The following is a 23425-nucleotide window of genomic DNA, read 5'->3' as shown; positions in this document are numbered from 1 at the left end:
GCAGGGCCTCCGTTGGGAGGACTGGGTGGTCGGCGCGTCCGTGTCCCAGCTGTCCGGTTTCGCGTCGCTCGGGGCAGAGCCAGGCGGAAGGACAGCAGCCCACCCTACCTGCAGCCCCTCTTGGCCTCGGGGAGGCTCCGCAGCTTTCAAACCCACCCGTTTCGGGGACAGCAATTTTCAGAGCTGCTAAGCACCAACCATCAAAAGTTGTGAAGTAAAACAACCCGTGATGCGCTTACACAAAGTTTAAATACGGTATAATTTTTACTTTTAAATAATAATGATAATGAAGTTATGTGTTTATGTTGTGAAAAGGGTTTTTTGTGTGTGTGTGGCTTTTCTCCATTACATAGTTTTTCATCTTCTGAAGAAAAAAGAGCTTGTACATCTTACGTCAACACATTTCACAGTTGAGCAGCAAATGACTATAGGATTAATCGTTTCAGCTGGTTTATTACCGTAAATATCTGGAATATATTCTTTAATGGAGGCCAAGCGCAAAAACACTGCAATGAAAAAATGATGAATGGAAACCTGCATTTCCCTATTTGTCGAGAGGAACTGTAACTGCAATGAACTTAACTGCAGCAGGAATTAACAGGGTTCCTCTGAGGAGCTGGTGGACTCTTTCTGATCAGAGAATGTAAATACAGAAAAAATTATACTCACATGTGAATGTCTGATAGTGATACAATATTCTGTGTATAGTGAGAAAATGGCTTGTATAAATTCATGGCATGTTTCTATAAAAATGCAGCAAAGAAATTTTAATGTACTGTGGGATATTTCTCTATGAAAATAAATGCTATGTGGTCCTTTAAAAAGGTGTTTTTTTTCCTAAAATAAAATTAAAAGTATCCATCACTGCACATCCCAGATCTCACAGAGAAGAGGTGTGAATTTGTGATCGTTCACTCTCCATGACATCAGCATCTCTGCATGGTGATGGTTAAATGTCCGTAATTCTGTTAGACGGCCCAGAAGACATGCAAAGTGTTGAGGGTTATCTGGGTGGTGAAGTTTGCAGAGTTTTTGTAGAATATCCAGCAGGGGTTCTTGAAGCCTCTCCACAGACTCTCTGTCCTTTATGTATTGTCGATCTGGTTACAGTTTTAAAAGAAAAGAAGTAATTAGCAAATATATGTTCTACTACAATGTAAATAAAAATATTCAAATACCTACAGTGGGCAGGGATGTTCACACCGACTAAGAGTATTTCTTTTCAAGCTGAGAGGGAATAAAAGTGCTTTAACACTACCCTTTTGGTTTGGGGTTTTCATGTAAACTTCCCACTTCTAGCTAGGGAAAACTTGCAACTTTTTCAAAAAGTGAAGAGTTTTAGCTCAGAACTGTTGCTCTGGGGTTGTATCATCATCTCCCAATGCAGTTCTGCACGTGATTACGTCCTGTGATGTGTTACAACAACTGAGCAGCATGGCCTAAGTTCTAGGAAATGTAGTACAATCAGGGAATTTGGCCAGTAGAGAAGAGTGTGCATACAGGTCACCAGGAAGAAATCAAACATCTGCATCTTCAGATTACATTTCTTTGTTAGAAGATACTTGTCTTTTAATTTTGTTCATATGGAATTGTGTGTTTGGGTATTTAGAGAGGGAAGAAAAGAGGATGATTTTTTTTTTTTTGTTGCTGAAATTTTTGGTGTAAAAAAAATTTCCTGGACCATACTGACTCAAAGAGCCACTGACTCAAAGGTGAATTGCTTCACTTTCCCATCTTCCATGAAACCTGATTTGGAAACCTCAGTGTCTGTCTTTTGTCCTGAAGCATCAGGCTTCTCCCTACGTTGTAGGCAGAGCTGGTTAGTTTTGTGTCGTCAAATAATTAGTTTATACAGGACAGCCTGTAATCAGGGCTGAGACATAATTATGCTGATACTTCTGAAAGGTCGATTTCCAAAACTTCATGGTCGAGAGGACAACTTGCTGCTGCCCTTCTGCTCTTGCCAACTGGTGTTTGTTCAAGAAAGGCTGAAGACCTTCATTGCCATTCTCTATTCTAAGTTACAGTATTTCCCAATTTCCCTCTAAAAATGTGACATTCTGCAATGGTCTGTAGTGATGTGCATGTAACCACTTCTGTGATTTTATGAAGGAAGAAGCTTGTTGTGCTAAGCAGCAAAGAGATATCAGTAATTGTTTCAGGCAGAGTATTTAGGCTTTTTTTTTTTCCTTGTATGTAAAACCAGATGGTGTAGCAGAACATTTGGAGTTTGCATTTGTGTGCTTGTTTTCTGGTTTAAGAGCTGAATATACTGAATAAGCATGTATGGTCACTTACTCTATGTGGAATGTAAGTTTTTACAAGTCTCAGGTCACACTAATACTTTCTTTCCAAACCATTAATATTTAATTCTGGATTAGAAGTTACCTGGAGACAAGATAACTATGGCTGTGAGCAGCGCGTATTCTTCCTGTGTCATCTTCAGCTCTCCAATGCTTTTATAAAAGTTAAACATGGGAGTTATGAATTCATCTGAGATACCTATAAGAGAAAAAAAAATTGGAAATAGTCTGGTTTATTGCCACAGAGCAACTATTTAGTATTTGAAGCTCTGACTGTCTTGGTGGGAGAAATTTACTATGCAAATCAGGTCTGATGCAAGACAATTAGTTACAAAAGTGCAAAGAACATCCTTGTTTTCCAGATTAGAGTAGAAACAGGTAAGTGCTGGCCATTTCTTTTTGCATGGTTTCAAAGTCTTTCTTTCGAGAAATTCCTTTTCCTTTACAGGTTTGTCTGTCTAGCTCTTCAGGACAAGTATCATACATGTTTTTCTCACTGTCTGTTGATATTCTAAATGTCTTCTGTTTCCAGTATGCACAGTTCGAGAGACAGTCCCCATGTTCCCTATCTTTACATTAGCTATATGGAAATCTCTCAGGGTGTATAGTTTAATTCGAGCCCAATTCTACCCTACAGCTGACTGCCTTGGGCAGTTACTTCAGTTGTCTCCTTAAGGAGTCTTAATTGCTCCTTTTATATGTAGCCTGAAACTTTCGCTAGGTCTGGGATTACCTGTAGTCCAAGATCAACTACTTGCAACTACTACTACCTTAAAGCGTAAACTAGTGTACTTTAAAGTACAGAGCCATGAATAATTAAAATCCAGACCAGGATGGGATCCTGCGATTCATCATCAGCGAAACCCTTTGGGATTACCAAACTGGGGCATGCCAACTGGGCTTCCTCTTATTGACTTTGTCATTGGGTCACAATGTTCTTACTTAACCTTAAATTACAGATGTACTTCATTCTGCTTTGTGGTGTAAAAGAGAAGTAGGTCCTGTGACATCAAATCTGTTTTTTTAAAAAAAAGCTAGTGTGTGAATCACTCAGAGCAGCCACTAGACTGTTGACAACGGCTGCTTGCAACTCTGAAGCGGTGGCTCTGATGAGGTAGAGAGATCTGAGCCAGTGGTTCTGCAGCAAGAAACCTTTTGGTCTTCCTTGGCTGAAAGAATGGAAAACCTCCTTTGTTCCCACAGACGAGGGCCATAGGATTTCTTGTCACTTTACTCTTAATTTTGAGCTGCTCTGGGAGAAGACTTTGTCACTTGATGCAGAAAGCGTGTGAAATAATGTGATTTTTGAGTGTTGTATACAACATGAAGCTGAAGTCCAGGACTGTTAAGGTTTGGAGTGCCTCCCATAGGGGAAATTCAAAATGAAACTCAGCAGGCAGAACTCAAAGAAAGGAAACACGAAGTCACTTGACTTAACTACAAACAAGTCACATTTTTCTGTGACAGTGAGAACTTACTTCATTCAGTGGAAAAGTTGAGTCCCAACAGAGTGAAAGTACGGCCTTGCAGGGTGTGGTTTATTTTGTGGCTGAATGATGTGCTTAAACATGTGACATAAGCAACCTACGTTCACTTCAGATTACAAGCCACAAATCTCATTTTTCTAACAAGTTCAACACTACTGGGAAGAGTCTAAGTCAATTAAGCAGATACATATGGTGCGAGTCAGCTCATCCTGTGGTAGTTAGTAACACAGCTGGAGCTTTATACAATGGTCATAGCATCTAATATTCTGCGAGGTTTATGTTGTTAGTCATCAGCATTAACTGTTTAAAATTTTGAACACTTGTTATTGCTGGCTTTTGGGGAACCGTCTCTCTCTCTCTTGGGCAGTTCTAAATGCCAAAGTTCCTTACAATAGGACATATGTAAGGAACATGTACATGTGACACACCAAAGTCGTACAGTTCACATGAATCTGGAAACAGGAAAACAAGTAAGATTAGTTGAGCCCTAAGGCAGAGCAAATTAATTCCTTTCATGGAAGTGAATAGCTCAGCAATGACATGAAAAAAAGTCGAAGACAAACTGGATATTTTTAGAAGTCTCTGTGCAAGGTATCGCGCCGCTGGGCACAATTGTCTTGGCAGCAGACAGGAAATGGGAGGAAGTGGGCTGTGACTAAGACTCCCATCGTTTGTTTCTCATATTCATAATTTGATTTCTTCTTTCTCTCATTTTTGGTCAGCTTTGTTAGTTTTCAGCTGGATGAATTCATTATTTTGCTGACCACAAAGCTCCTCAAGTCCTATTGTCAATATAACAGAAGTGGGATGAAAATGATGCTGGTCAACAGGGTGTGGAATAACTGACTCAGGCCCTCACTGGTCCAGGCACTGTATAAGCATGCAGTAAAACAATACGTGCCCCAGGAAGCTTATAACCTAGCATTAAGAAACTAAAGCACGAATGGGTGAAGCAAAAAATTAGTATAGATGTGGAAGCAAATGATATTACGGCAGAGAGCTTCTCTGCTCTACTGTACTCCAAACAGAGAAATAATACAAAACAGAAGAGGTGAAAGAGAGTAAAAAAGGATGTTTCAGCAATGTGATTTACTGCTTTTACTAAAGAGAACAGAACTTTGAAATCTTTAAATGGATATATGTCACAAGACAATTGTGAATGAAACCGTGCAAAATGAGCGATTTTGAGATTAGGAGAATGGAATTTTTTCTTGGTTACTAGTTTTGCTTTCATCCCATCTGTGCTGAAGTTTCCTTGTTATTTCATCATCCTGTGTGCACATTACACAAACCGCTGTTCCATCACAAGAGGGGGCTGTTTTCTAATGGGACTGAAAACGCTTCAGTTTGGATTTAATAAGCTCCATCAGGAAAAAAAAAAAAAAAAGAAAAAAGCAGGAAACAGATGTTTATAGTTCTTGCCTTTTTTTTTTCTTATCTACTGTACAAGATGTTGTCACTTCAGTTCAGAATATCAGAAAAAGAATGAAAAGCAGTTTGGTGCTTGTAACTGCAAAAGCTATAGGACAAATGAATTGTATGGCTTTTCAAATGTTACAAGTCATACTTCAAAAGTGAAAAAAAATGCAATAGATAAAGTTATAAAGTATTTCTGGCTTCCGTGAAAACAGAAAAGTTAGCCTTATCTAGCCCTCTTTATTTAAATCAGTCAAGAGCACTACACAGTACTGTGTCAGATAGGCAGTCTTAATGGTGCCTCCTTCTTAACTTTTTTTCAAACAGGTTTCAAAAACTTTGTTTCATGCAGCATGACGGCAATAAGAACATTCCCCTCCTTTATGTTTCATTGTGCATCATTCTGAACTACAGAGATTTCTGCCTAACCACCAGCCCAACTCTATCATCTGCGGAAGATACTGCAAGTCATTGGATTGATTTCGCTTTGTTAATGCTACCTGGGGTAGTCAACGGGAAATACCAGCTTTACTGAGTATGGCCTTGCGGTGGTAGAGTGGAGCAGATTTGCACCCATGAGCATTATTCATTCAGCACCCCTTACTTATTGCACAATTTAATTCCTCTCTGTAGCTTAAGACACAGCATTGTTTTAGACCTCGCCTTTTCTAGGGTTTTGTTCCTAGGATTTCTCTCTGAAGGTAAGATGACGGTTGTTTTCATAAGGTTTGCAGTTTTGGGCCATAAATAATTATCTGGTTAACATAACCCTGGAATAGATGTTTTTACTGTAATATAGAGTCAGTATTGACAACTTTTTGAGACCAGTATTCTCTCTTCTGTTTTGGCTTTTGATTAAAACTGAATAGATTAATCTATTGCAAGAGGAAAGCTTGAGAGTAAATACTAATTAACAGTAACTAGCACTGTGTGATTAATAAGGATAAAGAGATCTTCTTTCTTGATAAACATAGAGGTGCCAGTGGATATTAAATCAAGGGTATATTAATAGCTGGTTTATGAAAATAAAATATATTAATTACACACAAAATTACATCTTATCTTTCACAGTGTTTCATCTACCAGAACTGCTTTCCATGCTGCTTATGAGCTCTGCCTTTTAGCCTGTTCAAATTCATCAGTGACCCTTTACACACCAACCAAATTCACTGTGTTGATGCTGAAAGCTGAAAAGGGGAAAACCTAGCCAGTAAAGAAGATACCCCAGAGCACATTCGTGTGACCTCACCTCTATCATCATCTTGTAGGTGTGAAATGGCCAGCTTAAATGAGAGGCTAGCATGTGCCGAGGAGAATTCACAGTCAGGATAGCAAAAACCTGTTTTCTCAAAAGCGATCAATACGACCTCTGCAAAGCCATCATTGCAAGCAAAGAAACCTTAGTTAAAAAAAAATACAACAACAAACAAACAACAAACAAACCAAACCTATAAGAGGGATGCAAATGACATTGCCACATACTATCCTTTGGCAGTGGCCTGAGTGCCTGCAGTCAGGAGGGAAATGCAGTCTGGCACCCAGCAGCAGCATCTGCACTGCCTTGAGCTAGTCTTCATAGGTTGAGTGTATTTAAATACGTTTTTGGCCTGGAGAAGCATGCTTACGCAGAAGAAAAGAGATTGAGTCCTCTGACATCTGTTCTTGTTTTCCTGGGTATAAATTAACTCTGTAGATACGATCTAAACACTTTTATCAATTCTATTTGTAATTCAGGAACATGGCACTGGCTAACTCAGTGTGACAGACTGTGCGGTACTGTGTATGAACAGAAAAGCTCTTTCCTATACTCTGTAATTTTAAGTGGGCCTAATTTCTAAGTGTTTTGGGCAGTGTGCCCATTTTGGGTCGAGTCACAGGATGGTAAGTATCTCCTTCTGTGTGGATGCTTATGAGGGTTAGACACCTACGACTTGCAGGTATGTTTAGGAACAAGGAGCCAGATACTGGCCAGGTTGCTCTCTCTTGGATTAGATTATTTGAAATCATCAGTGAAGATAATTTCATTTTGTTTCTTTGCACAAACCCCAGCACAATGGGGTTTTGAAACATTACTGTTTCTCAGTATTAATGATCAAATAATGAAAGCCAAAGGCAGTGGAAGTGATTGGGTATCCATTGTCCTGGTGCCAAATTTTGCCTTTGGTTGCAGGAGTCTCTTGTCCAAATAAATTGGACCTTTGTATTCCACATTCAAGGGCAAAACATGGCCTCTTGCCAATGCTTTGAAATTGTGGCTTTCATTTTTTTTTTTTCCCCTGGATCTCACTGTACTTCAGCACCTGTAACCCATCCAGGAAGACAACGGTATATTTCACAATGTTAGATGTCCTGCTGCCAACTGAAAATTTGGGTCCAGATTCTTTTGTTTGTGTGTGCATATCAGATAGTATCTTATTTCTCGATACTGAAATTAGTAGAACTGCTCTGTAGAATAAAATGATTAAATCTGTGGCTCTTCATGTCTACTGAAAGCAAGTGCCCTTAGGAAAATAAGCTATAAATGCACAGTGACAAAACATTCAGTATTTCAACACTTTTTAAAAAAAATATTGTACTGCTAGATAATGGGGAGAGTTTGCTTTCAACATAACAGAAAGAAATTAAGCATTAAGTTACTAGGATGTGAGCATTTCACAGAATGAATCAATCAGTCACAACTTGGTGTATGCATAGTGAAGCATCCAGCAAGATGAGTAAGTGGCACAAGCTGTCATTAACATTAAATAAAATGCCTGTATTTATCATTAAGTCTCAATATTAGAGTGAGTAGAAGAGGATTTCAGTCTCAGGAGCAGCTAATGAAAGAATTTCCCTAACACCTTATGGAGAAAGACTGTAAGGGCATAAACAAAGGCAGTCACTGAGATCACCATGACTTGAGCAATATGCTCAAGCTAAGACATAAAAATGGACCTCATCAGCATGAGAATGAAAATGAAGGCTGCTAATGCTCAAAGGTCATCACCACTAGATCTCTGGCTTTTATATGAGGAAAAAAAAATCTTTTCCATATGCTCAGACTTGAAAAGGCATAAATATTAATAGACGAGAGCAGCTTCTTAGTGGACTTGGTAGCAGGTGACAGAAGTTTGGACAGCTTGTGACTTTTAGGCAGGGTGCCCATCCCTGATTTTATGGATACAGACATCAAGGCTTGACAATAGGACTTACGTGACATTCAGACAATTGTCTGCACCTGAAAATATGTGGACAGAAGCTCTGACTAACAGCAGTAATTTATGGCTGATGGCCTGACAGTGTTTAGGACCTCATTAGGAGCTGTGAATAGTCCTGATGCTTCTTCATTCATTACTTAGAAATTGAATTTCTAAACTCTCACTCAGCCATTACTGCATTTCCTCTGCTGCTCTCTGTTGTCTTTGCAGGGTGTTTCAGTTTGCTGCGTTTAGTCTTTTTTTCTTCAGTGTAGTGTGTTTTCTTCTTTATTTGACTTGGGTTTAATATCTTCTGGCCATCTTAGACTGATCTATAACATGATAATGGCCGGCTGCAGTTTCTAGTAGCATGTGTCCTTACTGGTTAAGGCTGGAAGAGGCTGCTTAAGTTTCTCTCCTAATATCACATTTAGTACATCTCATCTGCACATTCAACCTGGAGCCCTGGTGTTAAGTCCTATGACATGAACTGCATGTTAATATTTTTGAAAGCTGTATGTGTAAGCAATGATAACAGAAGAATTTGGATGCCTTTTTTTCTTTTTTTTTTTTTTTGAACTCGGGACACCTGAACGTGACTGTGATTTAAACCACAAAAATAAGATTCCTATGAAAATTCAGTGAACACTGAGAAATACTCTTGAGGAGCACGAGAGAGTCAAACCTACCTAGTGAAAATCTTCCCTTTTATAAACCAATCTGCTTGCATTTTTGGTGCAAAGGAGTGATACCACTAACTGACAGGCAGTTACCAGTACTGAAAACACAGGCAGAGGGACATTTAAAAAAAAACATTTAAGCCTTTTCATGCAAGGGACATTGCCAGGTTGACAGATATGCTTTAGCATGCAGCAATGTATGTCCAGAATGAGCGACTCTGGAAATTTTGAGTGAATTCTGGGTCTGTGCAGTAGCACTAAGAGTTAAATAGTGTTGGTACCAGCAAGTAAGTTAACACTGCTACAAATGCAAAGATTTACAAGTTGCTTTTGTTATTTGCTGTCACAGCTCCATTAAGTGCAGCCAAGGAAAATGTTTTTAAGTAGGCTTGAATTTGCACAGAGTGGAGAAATAATATATATGGAAAAGGGTATTTTGTCTTCTATTCTGATTATTAATAGAAAGAAAGAATGCAGCCAGCAACAAGTAAGCTGGATAATATATTATTCTCCTGTAATACAGGGAGAGAGCAATTCTAGCAGTATTTCCTCTAACATCTGCAACTTGATCCTGGCTTGAGGGAAAATATTTTTGAGAGCCTTTCCCAAAGGAAATAAGATATATATGATACATATACACACTAAGGAAGTTATCATGTTTCATTTCTTGCAAACTATTCAGCTCAGGTTTTGTTCTGATCCAGAACTCCTTTTTAATTTACCTTGGTCTTTTTTTTTCGCCCTGGAAAAAAAAGAATTGCAGAAAATCTTCCTTTATAATACTATGTTGGAAATCTTTACTTCTCTTGAAACTTTCTTCTACACAAAATGATACTTTTAAAATCTATTTCAAGACAGGTAAATAATATTACTACAGGATACATAAGAAGGACATGGACCAGTTGGAGAGGGTCCGGAGGAGGACCACGAAGATGATCAGAGGGCTGGAGCACCTCCCCAGTGAGGACAAGCTGAGAGAGTTGGGGCTGTTCAGCCTGGAGAAGAGAAGGCTCTGGGGAGACCTTATAGTGGCCTTTAAATGCCTAAAGGTTGATGCCCCATCCCTGGAAACATTCAAGACCAGGTTGGATGAGGCTCTGATGAGGCTCTGAGCAACCTGATCTGGTGGGAGATGTCCCTGCTCCTTGTAGGGGTGTTGGACTAGATGACCTTTAATGGTCCCTTCCAACCCAAACTATTCTATGATTCTATATTCCAGCCACTGATATTCTGGCATGAAATGCTATCTTTAGTCTAGTACTAGCTTGAAAAAATATACTGCATCTCATCTGGACTGAATAGTTGCAGACAATTAACAGAGTATTTTAAAATTATGAGTAAGGAAAAAATTATTAGTAAGACATAATGGCTTATGTAGTGTTCTGGATCAAAGTATTTCCTGCTTCTGCTTTTTATGAACAGTTGACATCTTGAACAAGAAGGCTGATACTGACTGTATAGAGTAGAGAAGCAGAAGCTTTCAGTCATCATGTCTTCAAATGGATTAATTTCTCTAAGACCTATTTTAATCCAAAATTTATGTTATATTCTAGTAGAAAAATCTCTAAATGAAGACATTTGGATCCATGACAACTCATTACAGTTTTCAGCAAATATCTCTGGCCTTCTTGGCATACTTCTCTGCCTGCAGAACCTGGACCAGAAGCCATCTCTGTCACTCTCAAAGTCACCATTTCCAGTCCATCAAGCAGCCGCCTCTTGTAATAAATCAAAATGAATGAAATATAAAAACCTACAAAATATAAATCTAGAAATGAGCGTGCTAAGCCAAACTAAATACGTACTTTCAGCAAGTGAGTTATTCTTATGTTTCCTAACTCCTTTTCAGGGTTTCAAACATATAGCTATTGGCCTAATTTTGCATACATCTGTAGTACCTTCACATTACTGTTCCTAAAGAGTTTCAGAACTGAGTTCAAGCCCATTTCTATGACTAGTAGTGAGGTTAAATGTTCTCCTGTCTCTTTTCCTTCTGACTATTAAAAAGGAAGGTCAGGAGCCAGAATCAAAGCACTCCCTCTGACTGTAGACAGACTCTTTGATTCAGAATTTTTGTTACACTTGAATTTTGAATGATAGGTAGCTGAGAGGTGGTTAAAGTTTGTTGGTCAATACAGAAAAGGGCAAAAAAGTCAGTATGGCATCAGCAAAGCACAAAGAATACACAACAATGCAAAACATGACTTTTTATGCTTTGAAGAACAAACAATATCCAGCCCTGTTCAGCTTTTCTTAACTATTAAGATTAATGTCTAGAACCAGTAGAATCTATCATAGCAGCTGAGCCTTGAATGGATCTTGAGAAGCAGAAAACATACTGAGAATATGCCATATTTATAGTTTTTCTATGCATCTTGTGCAGTATGATTCAATTTTACCAAATTAACCCTAAGAATACGTGGTTCCCCTCAGTCATCTCCAGTAACTTCCTAAAAACGTGTTTTCTCTCTTGTATATAGTGATTGCCTTTGAAAGCATAAATACTGATATTTTATGTGAATAATTAGGAATTGTGGTATTTCTTCTTCATCATTCTTTCATGCTTATCATTAGAGACTTGCACTGGTTAATTTGATATAGCATTATTCATAATACTTGCAATGTATTTATTAATAAACCTTTACCTTATGACCTTTAGACTCAAGGCTGAGTTGGATATGTTGGAGTTAATGTAAAGAACACCATTCACATAAACATGTTTCAGTGCTAATAAAAAATTTCACTAGCTTTTCAAGGGCAAAATACTGGCACAGAAGTGCAATTATGTGGTTTGGTTTTTTCCTCATTGAACAAAATACTTACCACTATTGCGAATTCTTTCTTCTAAAAGGACAGTATGTCCTGAAGGAAGTTTCCTACTGAAGATCTCAGCTGAACGCAGGAACATGGCTTCTACTGCTGAGCCCTTCAGCAAAGCAATCTGATCTTCATGATCAAGGGTTTGGAAGCCTGGGGAGATGTTAGACAGAGATAAGACAACAACAGAAGAGTACTCACTACTTTCTGTCTGAAGTTTTTGCACGTGAGGTGCTACACGTCTGCGCAACCTTGGTGTTAGCACGGATGACAAGTGCTGTTGGAATTGAAATCCAGGTTCCAGAAAATTACTGAAGTTTATGGGAATTAGACTTATATTTCAGCATTCATGTTACTTTAAGAGGAACGCGATAAGCAAAATCTAGCGGTGTAGCACAACCAATAGTGGAGATTTTGTCCAGCCTGATGGTGCTGCCTAATATCTTCCATCAGAGCTCTCTATATGACTATCCTTCTGCCATGCTGCTTTCAGCCCTTTCTGTGCTCTGATGGCAAAAATTAGCATTTGAAGCATCTAATTTTGAATATTTCACTTTGACATTTGACTGAGATACTAGTTTACATATAGGCTTCCTGCTGTGTTTTAAATATGTGTTTCTCTTTTTGGAGGGGAAGGTCTATAAAACCCACTGAAGAAATCAGAAGGAATTTGGTAACTTATGTGAATACAGAGCTACTCTTCTGAGGAAGAGTGAGGGGCTGAAGATCATGGGAAACTCTCCTCATACTTGCCAATTCAGGTACCCACCTTATACCCACACCCTGATTCTGTGAGGGAGCACAGAAAAGGATGAAGTAGAGAATGAAACAAAAAGGTGATAAATCCTGACAGATGTACTCTAAGTCAACATTGAAAATAGCAGATTATTCTTTTACAAAGCTCCTCCCTTCTTTATTCCTGAAAGCCAGTATCCCAGCTAGCATAAAAAATCTAGTTACAACTGCGGTGGCTAGGCTTTGAAGCAAGCCCGTAACACAGAGAGGAAGGGTCAATGTGATGGGAATGCCAGGAAAATAGTGTTTTCATACAGCTAAGCATTACAATGCATCCTCCTTAATTACAAGGAACCTGTACCATGCCCACTGTTCACTCTTGAGGTAGCATCAACTTGGGAGTTAAAAAAACACTAATGGATAAACTCAGGTTTTCAGTGCTTGTTCATAATGCACCATGCAAGGACCATAAATATGGGTGCCACCAGCTAGGGAAAGTTCTTGGTTAGGACTTGCAATTCAGTGGATGCCATAACCTAGAGGCTTTGCTGAAAAGGCAGCAAAGAGAGTGAAGCAGAGTCTGGCAAGTCGTAGTGGTAATTTAAAGGCAGACTATTTGGCACTGCAGTGATATATGAAAATAAAATCTCTTTAGAGACACAACTGCTTCTCTGAGTGTTTTGTTTGTCAACAGGTAAAGAGTGCCACATCTCAGAGTGGCAGAGTTTGAATTATTCAATGTATTATTCCTCAGAGCACAAAGCTCCTTTTCTTTAGACAGTGTTTGAAGAATGCGTATGTGTCAGAGGAGGAGGCATTTTTATACAGTTTTCAAAACATACACAACAATCGCCAAATAGCAACTGAAAGGCATGTAACAAAACTTGTAACTTTGCAATAACAAAACTTGCCCAAACACACTGGATATACCTGGTAGTTTTTTCGTGAATTCCACAAGAACCTGCACATGACTGGTAGCCATTTCTGTTAAAATCAGGAAATTTCCTTCAGCACTGAATTCCTCGTGTAACTGTTAAAAATCAAAATAATAATAATAGAAAATCTCTTAATATTAATTGTCACGTCACATTTAAAAGCGTAAAATACAAGAATTATTAGACTGGATCAGGCAATAGATCCATATAACCCTGTAATGTATCTCCAATTTTTATCAAAACCAGGTCTTTTTGAAGGTAACATAAGAAAAGAAGTAGGCAGTGTCCTTTCCTCTGGAACATGTGTCTCACTTTCAATGTCATGTCTAGCAATCCATGATCTAGGCACTTCCTGAGCTAGACGTTTTATGAGCACCATAATATTTAACCAAAAGCCTTATTTTTCAAAGTTGATTACTTGGGAAATAGTTTTCTACAGTTGTTTTGGTTTGTTTTGTTTTTTTTTAAGATTGAACGTGGCAGTTTCATAAAAATATATATATCTCAAACCTTTTTTTTTCCTTTTCTCCCAGTTTCCCAATAATTTCCCTTCCTGCCATGAATACTGGGAGCTTTTAAAAGGAAAATGGAATTTCTAGAAGGTGGAGAGGAAAAGGAAAGAAGAGGGGATGAAACAAAAATCCCAACCTGGAAAATGTTAGGAATTTGGGGTTGAAAAAAAATGAAATACTTTCAAGCTTCCAGGCTGGTATCTTTATTGAAAGGAAGCTTGGCTGCAGGTCAAGCTCAAATCACTGCCTATACTGACAATGCAAAAAACAAAGCTCCAATCAGCAAAGGTTAGATTTGAGCATAAAAGTGTATTTCCAGAGTTGAAAGCTTTTTCTTAGCATTTAAGTTTGATAAAAAAAAAAGATGTGGTCTAACTATTGACTGAATGGGAGAGATTCTGCTTCCCTTGCAGTATGTTTTAACTGTAAGCTTTTACCCATAGTTTGCTCTACTACTTACTATACCTACTTATGCTGAGTACAAGTATTTTCTGCCACGTAATCCTCAGCTTCATTATCTTCATCTCAAAAAGGAGTTAATCAATGTACTTACTAGTTTTTTTGACACCTCCTGTGGTATTTGTTGTTTACTGTATGAATCCATGATGTAATCAAGAAGGTTCTGCTGTTCTGGGGTAAATTCTACTTTCTCCTATACTGGCAAAAAGAAAAGCCCATCATGAAATGCAGTCATAGAAATGATCTAGCATCTCTTGCTTTAGGCAAAAGCTGTACATCTATTTCTCACACTTGGAGACCAAGCAAAAAAGAAGTTTGCTTGTCACTGAGATTTCTACAGAAGTGTACAGAAGAGAAGTGTATAATGCTTCTAAACCACATGAGCTTGTGTGGTCTATTATTAGAAATAAGGAACTGTTTAGCAAATAGCTAGGTATGCTCAACCTTTAGTATCACATCTCATGCTATGTGATGTATACCTGACATATGTATCACAGAAAAAAAAATACTTTCTGGATTTTTATGGATGCTTTACTGAGTTTTAACTAAAAATATCAGAACAACTTCTATACTCAAGGTATTTCCTTGTCTTGGTGGGAGATGGAGTTTTAATTAGTACAGACAGCTCCGGAGAGTTTGTAGGTAATTCACTCTAATTGCCACATATAGCTCAAACATCACCACTGCTGTACAAACTATTACAAGAATTTTCTTACCCTATATATTTTAGTTGTAGATGTCACTTGTTTCATGTCGTGGCCTTCGTTATCTTCATTGACTGTCTGATCCGGGGGCTGTTTCACATTTTTCCGTAGCCTTTTTGACTTGCATTGTATTTCTGTTAACAGACCTAGAACACATGATACAATAGAAAGCAATTGGCTTTATATATGCTGCAGGCACTGAATAGGTACATAAACATGCCCATGAATGCCCTTTACACTAACAAACCCACTTACCTGTGCAGATCATTTCCTGAACGTGTCATTATCTTTGGGCGAGAGTCTAATGAGACATACTAAGTACACACGAATGAGTAGTCCAGCCCAGCAGGAGCCCACCTGCAGAGCGAAACAGTTGGTGCTGGTGACCCAGCATCCACACAGTGTACACGTCAGGGGTCTTGTTTTGGACCAGCTCTAATCTGGTCATACAGATAGAAAACCCATAAGTGATGGGAGCATGCTAGGGTGTGTATTTGGTTTAGTTTCATGCCAAAGAAAACCCCATCGTGCTCCAGCACCCAAATCAAAGCGCAATAAATGGGGTGAATTGGAAGACCATCGTCCAAAGTGTGCTCCTCATCCAATCCCAACCAGTAATCGAAGTGCAGCTGTTCTTACACAAAGGGCACTGGATGTTTTCAATCATCTTTAAGCAATATTGTGGCTGTAGTGCAGAATCTTGTTGCAGAAAGCCCTCTCAGAAGAGAGGACTCTAGGGCTTTAGCTATTACAGTCTCACTATATAGATAGACCAACAACTGAAAATGTAGGCTTAAATGTAATTCAGGCTGGCAAATGTACCTGTAAAATGTATTTATTTAAAATGGTGTCCAGTTGGTCTTGCTATTTTGCATTGCATTGTATCAGAGGATTGAATTCAATATAGTTTGCTATATGGTTTTACTATAGAGTTTGACTTGCCTAATGAAGGGATATTTTTAAAATTTTTTGTTGTTGTTGTTCTAGACTACATTTCAGTACCTTGAACCAGGGGGCATCCTTGTGTGGGTGTTGTAAAAGCAAGCAATTTGCTTGTGCTAACAAAAGGGACAATAGGTACCCTACACAACCTATGGAAGACAGCCAGAAAGCACAAATGAAAAAGTAAACAGCTAAGTATTAATCTAAAAATAGACCTATCAGCACAGGACTTTTTTCTTTCTTTCTTTTTTTTTAGGGTTTTTTTTTTGGTTTTTTTTTTTGTTTGTTTTTAGCTTCTTTCAAGTATCCTTCCCATTCTTCACCTTTGAAAATGCAGAGCAGGGAAAGAGGCTCATTCAGTGAGTATATGATGGTGGAGGAAGATACCATGAAAACAGTGAACTTCGTTGTGAATGTTTTTAATTTCCTGTTTAAGCACTATATAAAATAACCTACCTGAACCACAGAGAGAAGAGGAAATTTACATTATTAAAATAAGACCTGCAAATAATACCTTGAAAGGAGGGGAATAGGAATGATGGAGATAATAATTGGTATCGAGCCATGTAATTTGTGCTGCCGCACAGCATCACAGATTTCTTTTTCTAAATTATTCAGTGCATCCTTTGGCAGTGTTAATGGGATTGTACTGTTTTCCACCAGCTTAGGATCTGTCCTGCCACCTTCCTAGGGAAAACTTGGTTTACTTTTGCCTTAAGCAGTAAGACTAGATTATCTCATGCTTCCTGCCACTCAGTAGTACCTTTGACATCTTATGCAGGCTCCATTTAAGTTAGCTGGAAAACTCATGTGAGAGACAGGACTTTACTTTTTACCTCAGAAATAATTGGGTTTCAGTGGGTATTAAATGAGTATTAAATGCCAGGAAGAATGGCAGAACCTGGGTCTTCCAGGTAGACGTTTCAGGTAGACATTTCACTGGAGAAACTTGTAGTTTATATCAAAACCACAGTAAATGACTGAAATTGACGGTTAGTAATTTTGATGTGTCTGTGGTTTCTGTGTAAAGGGCAGGAGTAGGATTATTGAGTAGCTGTGTCATAAATGTTTATAAGACTTTACCTCTTTGTTCAGAGGGAAAAAAGAATCCACAGAGCTTGCAATTAAAATCCTACAAAATGAGTAAGTGAAACAAAGTTCAGGGTAACATTTTATTTCCTAGTCTTTTTTTTTTTTTTTCAAATAAATGCTCTATATTACTAGAAGCTTCGTGTTTTACTGTCCTGAATTGCCTTGAACTAAGAGCAATTATAGAGCACACTCCTGCTTAAAAGCTATTAAGTTGTACCTTGCCAAACATCCTCATTGCAGTGCATTAGAGCATGCTTATGGTTAAGTCATGAGCTACACAAGATCCTAAGTGTTTCCATTGCAGAAAGAGTCAGATGGCAGTGGCACTCGCTGGCTTTTGTTTCACATATGCCAGTTTGTGAAAACAATAGGCCAGTTTAAAAGTTTCATGTGGGCCCTGGCAGTATTATTTACACTGACCTATATTTTTTCAGTGATGGGTTATTTTTTTTGTCGCACTGAGTCACTCAGGCTATTTTGAACCCTCAAAATTTTGGAACAATGGATCTGGGATCAGCACCACAGGGGAGTTATTTTCCCCTAACACTTAGGGACACATTGAGTGCTGTCATCATAGTGGTGGTGTCTGCTCATCTATTTATGTGTTGCACGACAATATATCATATCGCAGTATCTTTGTAGCCTGTTCAATTTGCAGAATGAAAGATTAATTACATTATTCTGGCAATGCATTCCAAATATTGATGGAGCTTATTGTTTCTCACCAAACCAACAGTTAATATAGCATCTTCTGATCAGATTGAGGGATAGAAGTATATTAAAAATTCCAAGTAGATTAATTTCCTGTATGAACCTAAATTAGTTTCACATATATGTGTATGCTAAAATGATTGAAGCCATGAAGAAAAATAAATTATAGCACTGTTCATGAAAAGCAGATAGCAGATGTTTACAGCATGTTTTCAGGAGCAAGCTTGCAAAAATAATGGATTGGCCAACATTTTACTCAAAATGGAGTTTTAAACATTTTTGAAGTTGCAATCCAATATCCCTGTTGTTCTAAGTTGTCCAATGTGAAGCTTAATGGAGTTTATAAGCTGTCAGTCTGAATAGAATATTCACTGAAACATTATTAAAGTCCATCAACTTAATTTCTGGAGATGGTTCTACCTATATGCAAGGCAGGAAAACATATGAGAAAAGCTAATGAGACTATTAAAAAGGGCTAGCCCTCAGCAGGCTCTGCCTGGTTGCTGGGTGAGGTCTGGGAACACACACTTGGCAAGTCCACAGAAACTTCCTGCTAGTGGCAGTCCTCGTCTTTTCTTGAAAATGGCACTGTTTGAATGCCAAAATTTGGACTTGGCTAGTAAGAAATTGACAGAGAGACCCCCAAAAAGAGTAGCAAAGGGAAGTGCCAGGACATTCCTGCTCTGGCTTCTGTAACACTGTGAACTCCTCACTCCTGGGGAGTCTTCTGCAGATCTGCTTCCCCGACTCCTTTTCCTTCCCACTCAGGCAGACTAATGGCTGTTGTCTACTGCAGGACAGCCCTTCCTTCACCATTTACTCAGCTCTTACACCATTGTGTCACCGATCACCAACTAAGTTTTCCTGCTTATAAGTGCATTTGCCTTTTTCAACAGGATTTGATGCACAAGCGTGGTATCATCTTTAATGCCCCTTTCACCTGCCGGATGACAACTTTTATAGCTTTAGTATTAAAAACCAGCCCAATTAAATATCGTATTTGATATATTCTCTGCACATTCTGTATGACGCAAATACCTGTATACATACATTCAGCCAACATGCCCATTTGTTTGCATTTCCTTAGGCGGCACTCCTGGCATTTTCTCCTCATATACATGTCCATCTCGCAGTTGCCTCCATTTTTACACTTGTATACTGCATTTTTCGTGATGCTTCTTCTGAAGAACCCTGGATAACACAGCAGTGACACAGATAAAAGAAAATACTCAAAGAATCAAAGTGGTCAAGTTGAAGAGCACCTCCATCTCCATTGAGTCTTCTGAATGACACATGTTCTGCTGCACTGTGAGTTTCTTTCAGTGCCTAGATTACTATATTGTTGATATTTGTACTGAAAATAGTATCAAAGTAATATAATTTAATAAATCAACATTATAAATCACATGCCCAAACAGTAGGCATTAGCTCAAAGTAAAGTCCTGGAACAGTGAACGCTGTGAAAATTCAGACCCAAATCTGACACCTGCCAGGAGCAGGCTGAGTACCAGCACTAGAGCTGCAGGGTGATACCGTACAAATAGCAAATTGAAAAATACGATCTGTTAAGTCTCCTGAGCTACAGAAATTGCAGAAAGAGAGTTGAGTAGCTCATCACTGTTCCCTCTGCTTCTGGGAGCTGCAGAAGCTCCACATACTGGTCTGTTTGCCGACTCACATGTTTGATAAGAAAGCAGCGTTGTATCTGCCTATCGTACACGTGGCCTCCTCTGCTGTTTGTAGGATACTCCAGCCTCATTCACTAAATATTGTCCAATATAAATAATAATACTAATAATACTATATATAGTATTATAATATAATAATACGAAATATTAGTATTTATAGTAATAAATACTAATAACCTGATGAGTTAAGCAGTCACCTGTGTTCACATGCGCAGGCAGTTCTACTGGTATGGTCACTGGATTTGCTCCAGAATTGCACAGTAGTAACTGCAAATGGCAACTGATCCAAGAAATGAGAAGACCTTTCTTCAGCCTGTGCAAATCTCCTATTTGGCTGCTGCCTATCACACCTCTGAGAGTGGCACCATGGGCAAAATATGGAGTGCTCAAGATAGGAAATGTAATTGAATAAAACAGTCATCACAAAACGACAGAGTCTTTGCTGCCAATGATGACTTGAATGTTTCCTGAATTTTTAGTGTGACTCACTGTGTTGCCACAATCTCTTTACATTTGTCCTTCATATGGCAGAGACTATCAACTACAGAGGGAATTGCCTCTCTCTGGCATAGGAGGGAAGCTCACCTCTCCTCCCCATCTGAGGGCAGGTTTCTAAAATAGACTCCTGGGAGCTTCTGTTGGCACATCATTGATTTATAGTGTACTTCAAACTAGAGCTCTGTGTAAATTTACATTAACCAGAGCTATTCACAAACTTTTGCTTTCTCATTGCCACTGGCTGGCACAATAAAAACACCATCGTTTTCCAGCTTGGGACTTTGATGCACTAAGAAAGGCACCTGATAAGACTCAGTCTCCCATATTCAAATTGTAGGCAAAATTCAGATATGAATCTGAATTGTTGTCCATTGCAGGATTTATCTGTATATTTTCAGAATGAATTGAGCTAAGATATCATCCCAATGAATCTAGGTGAGAAAACAGATGACGTGATGATTTTGCCGTTGTCAGATGACAATTTCCCAATTTCGGCCCATGTTTTTATAACCGCATAATCCCTTCCAAGCACCAATGTGTAGCTACCAGTAAAACAATTCCACTATCTGGTCACAAAAAATACAGCATTTATCTGAATCTACTGTATTTCCTGCTTGAAATCTCTTCCATGCTCTCTGTTTTACTGGCTTCTTTTCAGACAAATACGCTTGAGTGGCACCAGTCTCTTTTGAAATGCAGATTGCTTAGAACCTCCAGCAGCCCTAGGCATTATTTTTATTCATCATTCATGTGATGTTTAATACATTACCATTTACTGGTCAGAGCAGGGGGAAAAAGGCCTGGATTTAAGCTGCAAATTCTCAGTATCCGTTAAAGGCAACTGCATCTGCTTTCCATTGTTTATAAATACGATTTGTTAAATTTAAATCCTGTAATTCATGACACATTAATTAGTAGTAAATGTTGAAAAATTCTGCACAAATATTTATGACATTCTAAGTCTGATTGATAACTTTATCACTCTGTCTGCAAGGTGTGTCTTTGTTTTTTCATGGAAGAGCAAAGAAAAAGAGCTTTAGTAAATGGATTTTCTAGAAGTATGTAACAATGTGAAAGACGAATGCAAAACTAGGTATGCAAAAAGATAGGAGCCAATAGGATTCAAGTAGTAAAATATTTTCTCTTGAAAACAAAGTTTTTTAAAAAGTGAATGATCTGAAATGAAAACTGAAATATCTTTTGGGAAAAAAAAAAGTAGTTTTAACCCTACTCTCGCTTCAGTTTTATCATGAAGTGACTCTTGAATCATTGTCTTCTTGAACAGACTTCTTCATAATTAATTTTGAAATTAGCTTTTTGGTATGAATGGAATTTCTATATATATTATTCACTAATAATTCAAAATGAACCTAATCTACCTGAAATATTTTATGTGTGTCCTTCTATACCAGATGCAATTTTACAAAAATTCAGAGGCAAATCAGAAATGGCATCTGTTAGAATAATGAAGGGGCAGCCCCAAAAGCTGAAGGCTTTTCTGGCACAGTCTAACTTTTATCTGATCTTGCCAAATTACAAAAAGCTGGCGTTGCCTGGAAATGTTGAATTTACTTTGTTCTCTTAGCTAGTCATGAATATGATTAATTATGGCTAGAGCTGCTCCAGTGTTACTGATGCTGATTTTTCTTATAGAAATTATGAAAGTTGAAGCAGGACAGCTGTTAAAAGTGTAGACGAAAGCTTTGTAAATATCTCCATTTGCCATCCTGATGACCAACTGCTCTGTTTTTTTTAAATTTAAAAGTTTTTGACGTCCACAATTGCTAATAAAGCACCTGCTCTGCTCAGTCAGACTATCAAGATGTGCTACGGTGTTCCTTCCCTCCATGCCCACAGGTTAATGCGAGGAGGAGAATAAAGCAGGATCCCTTCTTTGCAGGAAGCATTCTCAGTCTGGCATGAGAGACATCAAGCATTATCAGGAGTGGTTTGAAGATTGCAAAAACTCATACCGCCAGCCTGTCTGTGCCAAGGGAACACAACTAGCTTTTCTCTCAGCAGAACTTATTCTGTAGCTTTATTGAACAAGTGGGATACTGTGTCCCCACTTGTTCTGCAAGTCCTAAAAATGGCCATTAAAACCCAGTATCACTGTACAAACTTAGGCTATACCAAAAAGTCTTTAATGTCTTTCTGCAAAGATTATCTCAGAAATGACCTCTACAGCAGCAAGCTTTAAAGCATTGTATATTGGTCACTATACTGTAACAATGCCTGTGAACTGTCTCATCCTCTATGGATCACAACTGTGATGCTATTATTGTTAATCAAGGCAGCATTTTTTAAAGCAATATATTGAAGATGAGAGAAACCTCAAAGAAGCCTTTTCTTTTTTTTTGTATAGTACCACAGGCGAATGTTGTATGAGAGCAAATGTTCTGTTTGATCTGCTTTTGCATAATATGTAAAATATTAATGAAATATTTCATGCTTATTTGCTAATAGATGGTAAAATATTAAAAAATATATAGAAGTGTATACTCCTGACATATCTTTAGATTAATATTCTTATGAGGGACAATAAAGAAGATCTTAATATAGTTCCTTCTGCCCAAGAGAAAAAAAAAAAGAATGGAAGGTGTTGCTGAACGCATTAACCAAGAAAGAAATGAAAGAAAAATTAACATTTTAGTCACAGGGGATTGAATCCCTTAAAAATATGCACAAAGCTTCCCTCTTTGAATAAGAATGTCCATGGCATCAATGGAGCAGACGTGCTGCAAGGTGAGCACCAGTGCTGCAGAAAAGGATCTGTGTATTATTTTGGACACACAATGAGCATGAATTAACAGTCTTCTTGCCAAAAAGAAGGGCTAATCTCATTCCTGGACGTGAGACACGTGAGGTAGTCCTACTACTGCACTGATAAGAGCACAACGGACGTACTGAGCCCAGTTTTGGTCACCATGCTTTGAGGGTAATGCATACTCATGTGAAAAATTCCACAGCTACACAAGAATGAACAGAGGTCTAGAAAATATAATATCCTCTTCACCTTGTCAAACAGAATTACTATCCTCAGCACATCTTTTTACTGAATCAGCTGGTACTTTACTCACATCTAAAGTTTATTGTAGAAACAGAATGCATTATCTTTAAATAATTCAACTTTTACTATGCTTGATGAAGGGTACTATTCTTTGTAATTGATGTTGCAGTCATGAAACAGAGTGAAAACATAAAATAAATTATCCCAATAAAGCAGTAAAATTATGGTTACATAGAGTGATTCAAACTGAATCAGTAGAG

General features: G+C 38.2%; 1 protein-coding gene across 2 annotated transcripts in view; it reads right to left on the bottom strand.

The window, feature by feature from the left end:
• Positions 1-240: 240 nt before the first annotated feature.
• The window catches only part of NR1H4 (nuclear receptor subfamily 1 group H member 4), a 41786-nt gene continuing 18601 nt past the window's right edge, over positions 241-23425 (bottom strand). Inside the window, exons 4-10 of one of the 2 annotated variants that reach the window (XM_086750935.1) lie at positions 19020-19160; positions 15237-15370; positions 14615-14713; positions 13545-13644; positions 11886-12032; positions 2389-2502; positions 241-1100 (exon numbers count right to left, since the gene is read on the bottom strand). In XM_086750935.1, coding sequence (XP_086607061.1) covers positions 862-1100; positions 2389-2502; positions 11886-12032; positions 13545-13644; positions 14615-14713; positions 15237-15370; positions 19020-19160 — 974 coding nt within the window. In that variant the 3' untranslated portion in view covers positions 241-861. The remainder of the gene's footprint in view (positions 1101-2388; positions 2503-11885; positions 12033-13544; positions 13645-14614; positions 14714-15236; positions 15371-19019; positions 19161-23425) is intronic. The other variant, XM_086750942.1, reaches the window with a different exon arrangement.

The sequence above is a fragment of the Chlamydotis macqueenii genome, chromosome 1 (genome assembly GCF_036417535.1).
Source record: "Chlamydotis macqueenii isolate bChlMac1 chromosome 1, bChlMac1.mat, whole genome shotgun sequence".
NCBI lineage: Eukaryota > Metazoa > Chordata > Aves > Otidiformes > Otididae > Chlamydotis > Chlamydotis macqueenii.
The sequence above is the reverse complement of the archived record's forward strand: the minus strand, read 5'-3'. Positions and strand labels throughout refer to the sequence as shown.